Here is a 12,163-nt window from a genome sequence, read left to right on the forward strand (position 1 = left end):
CTCGTAAACGCTACTAGAAACCCCTTGCTCACCAACTGATTCATCCCCATTCCCAACACAGTGCGTAGGTGCCCAATAAGAATGAATGAGTTTGTGGAAGGCGGGAAAAGGATTCGTTTTTTCGAGACATGACTAGAAGTACAATGGTCACTAAAAACAAAACAAAACAAAAGCCACCCAAACTTGAACAAATGCCCACTTTCAACAGTCTATCAGAGTCCAAAACAGCAAACCACGCCTCACAAACAGGCGACGGACGGGTTTCAAGCTTCCAGGAAAACCGGAAGTGCCTGGTCACGCCTCGCGCATGCGTGCACCCGTCGGCATACGCTGCCACACTCGGTCATCCAGTGAGAAAGCAGAGACTTCGGCCCACGCAGGTTCGGGCACTACCCGCCCCGCGCCTCGGCCTCTGCGCATGCGTTCTGGGTTGCCTGCTTGCTGTGAGGCGGAGCGAAAGGACAGATTTTTTTTTTTTTTTTTTTTTCCCTTGTTCCCGCCCCTCTTCTTCCCCCACCTGCCACGTACTGGGCCTGAGATCTCGCTAGGCTTGGTGGGTCTGTGCGATTGGCCGCGGCCGGCGCGAGCCTGCGAGCGAGGTGCGGCGGCGCCGGCGGAGGGCACCGGAGTGGGCCGTGACCGCAGCCTCCTCACGACGCCCCAGAACGCGCCGGCGGCCTCGCACGGGTCCGGTCATCGGAGACCCGCGGAGAGGCAGCCGCGGCGGCCTCGGCAAGCCGGTATGGCCGCTGGGGACGGGGGCGCGGCCGCTCAATCGACAAGGCGGGCGGGGAGACGAGGAAGCGCTGGGAGGGCCTCGCTCGAACCAGCGGGTACCCGGCGGGTGGGGCCGGAGGGGGGCTGTGGGAAGGGGCTGGGGCCCAGGAGGGCCCTCGCGCTGGGGAGGGGAGGGCCCGGAGGGGGGGGATGGGAGTCCCGCAGGCCACCGTGGCAGGGGGGCAGGCCTCGGGGGTCTCTGGGGGTTGTTTGGGCCGGCAAGTGCTCTTGCTTCGATTCCTCCTGGCTCCAACGGGTCGGACTGCCCGAGGGAGAGGAGAGGAGGGGGCTTGTGAGGCCTGGGGTGGTCGAGCAGCTAACCCCCAGAGGGGCTTGGATGGGTGAAGAATAGAGCCTATGGGAGTAAGTTTATTGGGGTCACTTAAGAGGAACCTTGTTCCTTAGCTGTGTCAGGGTTTAATCGAGCGCCGTCTGGAGGCCCAACCCGGTTTTATAGTGATGATGATAGCGAACTTTTAAGTTTACTTTACTGTGCCCTGTAGTAAGTATTTTAGATGCATAATATCATTTAATCATCACAAGGATCCTTTAAATTTAGAGATCCTTTAAATTTAGATATTATTATTCCTATTTTGTGAGGTTTGGAGAGATACTTGCCTAAGGTCACGGGGCTGGTAGTGGGAATCTTTACCATCTTACTGGTCAGGCAGGATTTGTGGCTCCTTGGATTCTTTGTAGTAATCAAGGGTTGCTTTTGCTTAGAATTTCTTAAGGAAAATTGCTACCCTGTGGAGGTGCCTAAGCAGGCCCCTCTGAACTTGAGCGGGCTCAACTCAGAGGATTAGAGGAGCTGGGGGTTTGGCCACTGAACCTGGATTCTGGTTCGAGGCAGGCTTTTTATGTGTCTTTGGGCATGTCACCTTATTCTTCAGTGCTGAAAACAGTGTTCCTGTTGGAGGACTTGGTAAATTAGTGTCTGTGTCCTTTCTGGACCTCAGAGGGAGTGGGGTATGGACAAGATGGGAGAAGAAAATACTGTAAGGATCTCACTAGCAGTCCTGGCAGTTGGTAGTTCATTCATTACTAGGCTCTGCCTAGTGACTGGAGTTAGAGACAAAGAGGACCTGAATTCTGTTCCATAAGAAAATGTTGGGGATGGGATTTCCCCTGAAAGGGAGAATTTTGTAGTGTCCTTAGTTTTGTGATAGTTGTGTACGTGGCTTGAGGAGATGGCTGCACAAACTGGGGACGGCCTTAGGAAAGAAGCTTTGGTTCCTGGCCACAGGGAGTTTACAGTGCATGGGAAACACCAAGGAATAAGTGAATTTGCAGGCAAGCATGGCAGATAAAAGGAAAAGAGACTAAAGTTTTCAGATCCATTGGAAATGAATACTGCATAATCCTCCCCCCCCCAATAAAAAAAACATACTATTAGTTAATTCGATGTTGGAAATTTCTCTTAATTAGGAGTATGTCTGTTGCGGGAAATCACTTCAAAGGAGGTACAGTGTGAAGGTCCGACTTAGGAACCGACCCTAACAGTTCAGCTTTCTTCTCCCGATCCCTTATCAGAAATTTATTATTTCCTATTCATCTTTTGTTCAGAGAACAAAAACAAGTCTTTAAATACCTACTATATGTCCGGCACTATTCTAGGTGCTGGTAAGAGTAGATAATAACGTGTTGCTGAAGCTAAACCCTGGTCCTTAACTATGTTCTTGCTGGTTTACGCATCCTCTGGGTAGGAGGAAGTAACATACCTTGATTTACTGAAGTTCTTTATTACTTTCAGACTGTAAGGTGAGCAAGGTGGAATCTTTACCATTTTGTTGAAGTAATTATACTTCAGAGCTTGGCACATAGTAGGTATTAAGTAAATGTTTCCTGACTATAGAAAGTGCTTTGGCTAACAGGTAAGAGGTTGTATGGAGGTTTCAGTTAATCATAGTGTTCATGAGAAGTTCATTGTGAGAATTGTCAGGTAAAGAAAACTATTCTGATTTTAAATTAAGACAAGCTTAGCATCCAGATTTAGGAACACAATCCACTCTGTTCTGAACTGACTTAAAGTGTTAGATTCAGTATTTAATGCCCCATTTAAAAATATTAATATAGCTGTAAAATACAGTACAAGTACAAAAAAGAAAAAAAGAGTGTAAAGAAACAAGGGGAAGGGCAAATTGTGGAGGGTATTTAATGTTAGGTTAAAGGGAGTTTGAATTTACATCCTGCTGAAAAAGGGATAATCTGAGGATACAGGCCTTCAAGGGCTGACTTTGGGTCCTCATTAAGTGGCATAATTAAAAAATCTGTTGCATTAACTGGGAAGTTTATTTCCAAGCCATCTGTGATTTGTGGGTCACTGCATCATGGAAAAAGAGTATTTCTAAATTTAAAAAGAAAGAAATTATTAAAATGTTCAGAATATGGCAAGGAGTTCTAGAGACACTCATTTAAGGAATAGTTGGAAGGACATAGGACATTTATATGAAAGAATATTAGGGCATTTATATGTAATATTCATGAAATGACTTAGGATTCCTGAAAACTTTCTCCAGGTATTTGAAGGGGTGATGTGTTGGAGGGTAGGTGGGGTGCTTTCATACCAAGAAAAATAATTGTAGAGAGGTATGAAAACTGTAGAATGATTGTAGAGAAGCATGAAAAGTCGGTATGATGTTAACAAATTAAGAGGAAAAACCAGCTGCCAGTAGTAAAACATGAGGTTGAAACTACAGTGTGGCCAGTAGGAGATTGTAGGGCACTTTAAATAAGATCATTTGGGGGCGGTGGGCAGGAGGAGGTGGGGAGTTGAAGCTAGGGAAATGCTCAGTAGTTGTGGATGTATTTAAGAACATTTTGGTCTTGAAAACAAGAGATAGACCTTGAGAAGAAGAGCTATTAACACATTATTTAATTGTAACTGTATTTTCTAGAACTCTATAGTAACCATGTAAATTACTAGAGACCTCATAGTATATTTTGAGTTTAGAATTAGTGTCGTTACAGGATAATCACTCTGAAATAATACCTAAAATTAAGATGAAAGTAAAACCCAGGAAGGGAAAATTTTGTAGCAAATTAGTATTTAGTGGCTAGTTCTCTAACATTATCTTATTTCTTTCTTAAAATATGCAATTTAAATGGGGCGCCGGGGTGGCTCAATTGGTTAAGCAGCCGACTTCGGCTCAGGTCATGATCTCACGGTTTGTGGGTTCAAGCCCAAGTTGGGCTCTCGCAGTTTGTGGGCCGGAGCCTGGAGCCTGCTTCGGATTCTGTGTCTCCCTCTCTTTGCCCCTCCCCTGCTCGCACACGTGCGCACTCTGTCTCAAAAATAAATAAAAACATTAAAAAACTTTTTAAAAAATTTAAAAAATGCAATTTAAACATACACAGCCACTCAGGTTTGGGGAGGGGTGAGGTATAGAATATTAAGAGACAATAGTGGACATTCTTACTAGAAAGCTCCAGAGGATGTCATTCATTTGTCTTTTCTCAAGTTCCCAAAATAGATAGGAAAATTAGAGAAAATACTAGTGAGGTCTTATTTTAGAGAGAAACATTTCAGACTCTAGTGTTCACACATGATTTTCTCTTTAGAGTTAGCATTTAGTTACAGGCTAATATAGAGTGAAAGCCAGTATTCTTCATTTAACAAAATTGAATGACTACCATGTGCTAGACCAGTATTGTTCTGGGCTCAGGAATACAATGAACAAAACCATTTACTTCTTTACTTTCTAGTGGAAAAGACAATACAAAATTAATTCTTAATGTCTGGGAGTGATAAGTGCTTTGAAGAAAATTGAAGCAGGGTAAGAAAGTGAAAGAAGATCCATTTTAGCTTAGATGGTCAGGGCAAACCTCTGAGAAATGAAGATTTGATCTGAGATCTGAATCATGTGAGTTTTGAAAAGGGCTCATGACAAAGGGAACAGCAAGTGCAAAGCCTTGAATTGAGAAGGAGAACTTAAAGTGTGGGTGCAGCAGTGTAACCAGGGAGAGAAGTAGGAAATGAGGTTAAATACTTGGCTAGGGGCCAGAGGCCAGATCATGACCTTGTAGTTCTGGCTTTTATTGAAACTGAGATGCGAATCCATTGGAAGATTTTAAGCAGAGTGACATTAGATTTTATTCAACAGGATAATTCTAAATTTGAGAATAGATTAAAAGTGGACAAAGGTAAAAAGGCAGACTGGTTAGGAGTCTTACGCAGTAATGCAGGCAAGAGGAGTCTTGTGCAGTAATGCAGGCAAGAGCTTTAGATCAAGCTGGTAGAGGTAAAGTTACTGAAGTGATTGGAATATAGAGATATTTTAAAGGTAGTAGCAACTAGATTATTGGCTATTTGGACTTATTTTTTCTTTTTCTTTTAAATCTTGAACACCTAGAAGAAAGAAATTGTCACTAACTGAGTTGGAGAAGACTACAGGAAAAGCAGATTTTGGGGAGAGGATCAGGAGTTTGTTTTCGGACATGTTAAATTAGAAATCTAAATGGTAATGGCAGATAGGTGGTTAGGTATATGGGCAAAATAATAATTGCCGAAAATAATGAAACTTGTTTTCTTATGCACATACTGAAGTTATCTCCATTTTAACATGATGAATGGGGTAACATTGGAACAGTAGATCTCTTTTGAAGACCAGAATTTCTTAGATTCCAATAGTAGTTTTGCTTTTCAACTTTTTTTTCTTTAAAGTTTATTTATATTGAGAGAGACACAGAGAGAGAGAGAGCATGAGCAGGGGAGGGGCAGAGAGAGAGGGAGAGAGAATCCCAAGCAGGCTCCGCACTGTCATCGCAGAGCCCTACACTGGCCGGGATCTCACGAACTGTGAGATCATGACCTGAGCCGAAATCAAGAGTCGGATGCTTAACTGACTGAGCCACCCAGGCGCCCTGCTTTTCAACTTTTAAGAAATGTTTTTAGAGCTGTTTAATCACCAAAACCATTTTATCAGTCTTTCCCTAGAGTTGTATATACGCAACATCCTGGAGTCCACCATGAATGGACAGTTGGACCTAAGTGGGAAGCTGATCATCAAAGCTCAACTTGGGGAGGATATTCGACGAATTCCCATTCATAATGAAGATATTACTTATGATGAATTAGTGCTAATGATGCAGCGAGTTTTCAGAGGAAAACTTCTGAGTAATGACGAAGTTACAATAAAGTATAAAGATGAAGGTAAGATTGTTTCTAAAGTTAGCCATTAAAAGTCTAAGTATTGTATGTGTTCTTTTGCCTATTTTTTATTGAATAGCTCATTATAAATTTCCCTTCTGTCATAATTGAGTACCCATTTTATTTAATGGGATATGTATGTAGCTGATTATAATTCTTTTATAAGTTAAAAATAGCTAAGTGATTTATTATTAAAAATGGGGTTTTTAGTAATAGATCACTTTCACAGAATATATATTTTTAAAGTTTATTTATTTAGAGAGAGAGTGTGTGCGTGTGCACCTCTGCGAGTGGGGGAAGGACAAAGAGAGAAAGAGAGAGGTGAGAGAGAGAATATCCCAAGCAGGCTCCATGCTATCGGCACAGAGCCCAACACAGGGCTCAGTCTCACAAATCATGAGATCGTGACCTGAGCTGAAATCAAGAGAGGACAGCTTAACCCACCTAGCCACCCAGGTGCCCCACTTTCACAAATATTTTTACAAGCATTTTTTTTCTTTTCTGCTCATGCAATTTTGGCTTCCTTTTTGCTTTTAAAACCAACTTTCACTCATATTTCCCAAAGTGAAAGAGGTATCAGTAGGTATTGGATGAAAAATGTTTTCATGGTCAACTAAGTGTGAGAAAGCTGGTTGAAACAGAAATGTGTTCCTTTACTGCAGGAATAATAATCGTAATATTGCTGATACACATTGTCTGTTTATAGTATTCAGTGTCCCTAGACTCATTTGACCACAAAACTGTTTTTATGGCAATGGGTTTTATATGACAGATGTTGCATCAGACACACAGTGGAATTAAAATCATAGACTGTCTTTATTTCATCTTCTTTAAACCTTCTTCTTTGTAAACATCTCTACTGAAATTGTACTTTAGGTGGTTACCAGTTTCTTTCTGCTGAATTTATTTCCAGTCTGTTTCACCTTGATCTTTATACTTGGCATTGCTACCCCCATACCATCCTTTTAAAAATAACTCTTATCCCTTAACATCTCTGACACTACTGTCCCAGTTTTCTTATCACTAACAGCCGTTTCCCTGTCTCTTGGTGTGCTGGCTTAAAGTAATGCCTGCTGTTAATAATAGAAATCTTAAAATTTCATTGGTTTAACACTCAAGAGATCATTCAAAGGCCCAGGTTGACAGAAGCTGTGTTATGTTCAACACATGGCTTGCAAGCTCACCTTGAGCATTAACATCCAGCAGGCAGATAGATGAAGACAGAGTATAGAGGATTACATGAGGGATTGTACTCCCTGGGCCTTGAGGTAGTGTTTATCATTTCTGTTCACATCAAGCTGGCCAGACCCCATCACATGGCTCTGCTGAACTGTCAGTAGCTTGGAGTATGTCCCTGGTTGGCCCACTTTCCAACAACGTATACTATGGAAAGGAAATATAAAAATAGAGATCACTGATGATCAATCAGCTAGCTGGCCATTTAGCTACAGGTGTAATTTTTTTTTTTTTTTTTTTTACAAAGTATGATCTAATGGTACCCAAAACTAATTTTGAGAGTCACCTGGATGGTAAAAGAGAGCAATTGCTTCTCATTCTCTTTCCTAATACAATCTCATCTACTTCTAATATGTTGACTTTCACCTTTTTGACTTCCAAGTGTGTGCCTTAATTTGGTCAATTTGTTCTTTTTCTTCACTTTAGAACTCAAATTTTTAACAGCTTTCATTTCATCTGAGATGCTATGCTCTTGCCTCAAACTTGTATATTTTAAACTGACCTCACTATTTACCTGGCTTTCTCTTAAATCCCTTATTTTTGTTTAGGGCAAGGATTGGTAAACTTTTCTCTAAAAGATCAGGTAATATTTTAGCACTGTGGGTCATATTAAGTCTCTGTTTCATCTACCTTTTTTTTAAAAACCTTTATAAAAAAAATGTAAAAGCCACTCTTGGTTCATAGTCCTATAAACAGGGATTTTTGACCATTGGTCTCACTTTATGGACCCCTAACTTAAGGGTATCTTCAGTGTTGAAATTTTGTCCTCTACATCTAGTTACCACATTGGATTTGTTTTTCACAGTTTCTAAGTGTTTTGAATTGTACAGATTTGTGCTACTTGTGGTAATTGTATAGACTGTTAGGTATTAATTAGGGTGGAGGACTGGCTTAGGTAAAGTTCTTGCCATCATATATTTCTGTTGTGAAATTCAGAAAATAAAAAAGGCAGTTACAGAAGGTTTTCTGTTTATATATATATACTTTATTAAAAATATATTTATGAGTAAAATCTCTGAAGTCTGAACATTAGATATGTTATAAGAAGTGGGTCTGGTTATAAGATCTTAGATCTTATAAAGATCTAAGAATAGTGACAAAATCTTCAGGTATGGCTTTTGTTGCCAGCTTTGTTCAAACTAAATCTGTCTAGTCAGTGTTTTTGGTGTAGCAGAGCATCCTTGGAGCAGCCTCCCCAGGACAGAACTACCATCCTTACTCCCCTTCCCCAACCCAGCTGTGTCTGTGAAGATAGCCAGTAGAGGCTCCTGACCCAACTCCTTGCCTCTGGGTGCTTTTCTGTTCTTTTTCTCTCCAGAGAACATTTTCCCTGAGCCCTTTGAAAGCTTTTGAAACAAGCAGCTGATATGCCGATTATAATATTCTTTAACTTTGAGATCTCGGAGATTATAGAATCTTGTGTATATGAGTATTTTTTCTAAGGAGAGTTGATAGTTTTCATCTTAGTATCAAAATGGTCAGTGACCCTTTTAGTTACTGCTATAATAGCTTCCTCTACATTTGTGTCAGTGGTGTTTTACTGTACTTAGAATTACATTTTGAACACTGAGAATCTTTATTAACATTTGATAAATATATTTAAATTTTTTGGAATGGAAAGATTTCAGTCTAAACCAATAATTTGTTATATTGCTACCATGAATGCCCTGGTGACTTGTAAAGGATCGTCATATGTTAATCTTAGCTATGTTTTGGCTCTTCTTAATGAGGATATGATAAATAGCCTTGCTATAAAAGTAATAAGCAAAATTGATATTCTTTTGAACAGATGCATCTTTCCTAGATCCTTTAATGTTTAAGGTTTTTATGGGACATTCTAATTATGCTCTGTTATCTACATTTTCAATTTTAACTTAATGTATATCCTAGTTTATTACTGATACAAATCTGAAACTCACTTCTGTTTTTTTTTAATTCCAGATGGAGATCTTATAACAATTTTTGATAGTTCTGACCTTTCTTTTGCAATTCAGTGTAGTAGAATACTGAAACTGACGTTATTTGGTAAGTGGTAAATCTTCTAATAAATTTACTATTTTATCCATTGTGTTTTTGTTGAAGACTTTTTTAGCTTTTCTCCTTTTAAAGACTCAGAATTAAGCGATAACTTTTTCAGCTGTATCTGAAGTTTTGAATTATTAGGCCTGCCTATATTCTTTTTTTCTTTCCCGAAGATTAATAGAAAGTAGTCACATTTAAAATCTCCATCTGCTCAGTATCCTACATAGTAATGGGTGCCACTTATAGAAGTATTTCCAGGATTGAAAGTAATTGCAGTATTGAAACTACCTTTATTAAGTTTTAAATTTATTAAATTTATTCATTATATTAAGTTCTTAGTACTCTGAGAATATAGAATTATTTTCCATAAATGTAACATGTTTTTACTTATTCTCAGAGCTTAACATATAGGCCTAAGACTGTAGACATTATTTTTTAAGGAGTAAAGATTAAATTAGAAGTAGTTTTGATTAAAAAAAAAATAAGCAAATACAAGACTAATTTTAATCTTTTAGATTTTGTATTCTTGTAGACAGTAACAGATTTGTGAGGTAGAACTCTTAAAAGATAAGATAGAAATGATTACAGAGTTTAAGTGGTAGCATGCTTATGTGAAAAATAAAATCTGGGCCTTTTTTCTAGATGTTTTGTTTAGCATTTTTTAATAAGTTACGTGACACTGAACCTTTTGGTTCATGAAACCTGATGTGGGCCAGTTGGTTTAATTTGTATCTATTTCATCTCCATGTAGGAAGGGTGAATGTTAATTAGATTTTAAAATGCTAATAACAAAAGCTGTTTAAGAAATTTTTAAATAAAAGGTATCACTGCACAGTATTGAATCTAAAATACTTAACCACTAGCAGCCAGCTATCAGGAAGGTTCAATAAACTGAAAATCTTCCTTCCAGAGACACTGAGGACATTTTAGATTAACTATGATAAATGTGTTTTTTGAAATATATACTTGAAGTTGCCCAGGAGAGTAAGAGAAATGTCCAGAGACCAAAAGACAGATGAAATTAAAAACTGGGACCAGTAGTACCAAAGGGTGAGACTTGGTGTGCTTTTGGTGTTAATGGTCAAGGTTTTATTCTGCATAGTCTAAAGACTAGTCATTTGGTGTCTACATAGTAGAGGCCTTGGGTCCTAGACCCTCAGTGGGGTGTTCTAAAAAAGAATTTTTTTTTTTAAGTTTTACTTATTTTGAGAGAGCATGCATGCACACGTGGTGGGGGGAGGGGGAGGGAGAGAGAGGGAGAGAGAGAATCCCAAGCAGGCTCTGCACTATCAGCACAGAGCCTGACATGGGGTTTGAACTCATGAACCCTGTGATCATGACGTGAGCTGGAATCAAGAGTTGAATGCTTAACTGACTGAGCCATCCAGGCACCCCTAAAAAAGAATATTGTAAAAGAAAAATACCTCTCTGTTGGTACAGGAAAAATCAAGGAATTGATACAGGAAACTCTCATAACCTGAAGCTGTTGGGTTTGTAAAGGCTCCCTTGAGGATTTCTAACCATGGTTGCTAGGTGGGTTGGATTTAAATTTAAACTGTCTTCAAAGATGGGGAACTCACAAGCACAGATACTACTATAAAAAATGGTAAGAAGTAAAGGCAGAAATCTCTTAGAGTAAGTTCTCAATCCAGGTCATGGGCTGCTTCTAGACAAAATCCTGTTGATGAACTTAGAGTTTTGAACTGTAAGACATGTGAAACAATCCATGTAGGCCAGAAACAATGGCCACAACTAATAGTGCAGTTAGACTTCCAAGAACTTGCAGTTAATAGAAGTGGTCATCTATAAAATAATATTAAAAATTATTAGATGTAAAAGAAATAAGAATGTAAGAACAAGGCACTATGAAAAAAGGATAAACAGATTTTAAAAACAAATCAAGATAACTTTTGGAAATGAAAAGTATAATCATTCAAATTAAATACAAAGAGGAGAGGTAAAATAGATTAGTCACAGTGGAAGAGAGAATTATTCAACTAGAAGGTAGTCTAAAGAAATTACGGAATAAAGCACCAAAACAGAGATGAAGAATATAAGATAGAATTTAAGAATAAGAAAGTCCAGCCTATTTCCATTAAGACTTTAAAGAAGGAGATATAATGGGGGAGTGGAAATATTTGAGGAGGTAGTGGCTAAAGAAATTTTCAGAATTATATAAAAGATATAAATTCGGATTCAGGAGGAAAAGTAGTCCTGAGCAGGGTAAGTAAAAACAAAACTCTCCTGGACATATTGTCACAAAACTGGAAAATATGTAAGGCAAAAAGATAATCTTAAAGTAGCCTGAAAGAATAAGACTGATCATATAGCAAGCAATTAGACTTTTGGTAGACTTCTTCATAGTAATAATGGAAGCCAGAGACAGTAGAATAGCATCTTCCAACTGTTCAGAAAAAAAATCTGGAAAAGTAGCTTTCTATAGTGTGCTACACTTAAGGAATAAAGGGAGAAAAAAACATCAAAAATAAAAAGACTGAGGATTTACCACTCATGGACCCTGTTAAAAGAATAAAAGAGTTCTTTAGCAAAAAGGAAATTGAGTCCAGAAGAATGGTGAAACCTGCAAGAAATTGTGAGCAAATAAACTTGTCAACATGTAAATTTAAATGAGCACTGATAATAAAAAACAACAACAACAATAGTTTTAGAAATATAAAAAGATGGGACAAAAGTCCTGATCATTAATTATATGTAAGACAGGAAAGGATGATAGGAATTACATTTTTTTAAAGTTTATTTCTTTATTTTGAGAGAGAAAGTGTGAGTCAGGGACAGGCAGAGAGAGAGAGGGTGAGAAAATCTGAAGCAGGCTCCATGTGGTCAGTGCAGAGCTGGACACAAGCCTTGAACCCAAGAACCGTGGGATCATAACCTGAGCCAAGGTCGGATGCTTAACCAGCTGAGCCACCCAGGTGTCCAGGAATTAAAATATTAATTTTTTTTAACATTTATTCATTT

At 38.9% G+C, this 12,163-nt stretch overlaps 1 protein-coding gene across 4 annotated transcripts in view; it reads left to right on the forward strand.

Annotated features, from left to right (window-relative positions):
- The first annotated feature begins 626 nt into the window (after positions 1-626).
- Positions 627-12,163, forward strand: part of TFG (trafficking from ER to golgi regulator) — a 32,843-nt gene continuing 21,306 nt past the window's right edge. For all 4 annotated transcript variants that reach the window (XM_019448218.2, XM_019448221.2, XM_019448222.2 and 1 more), the window contains exons 1-3: positions 627-740; positions 5,703-5,929; positions 9,104-9,187. In XM_019448218.2, the coding sequence (XP_019303763.1) occupies positions 5,746-5,929; positions 9,104-9,187 (268 nt within the window). In that variant the 5' untranslated portion in view covers positions 627-740; positions 5,703-5,745. The remainder of the gene's footprint in view (positions 741-5,702; positions 5,930-9,103; positions 9,188-12,163) is intronic.

This window comes from Panthera pardus, unplaced genomic scaffold (assembly GCF_024362965.1).
Source record: "Panthera pardus isolate Hobbes unplaced genomic scaffold, ASM2436296v1 HiC_scaffold_16, whole genome shotgun sequence".
Taxonomy (NCBI): Eukaryota; Metazoa; Chordata; class Mammalia; order Carnivora; family Felidae; genus Panthera; species Panthera pardus.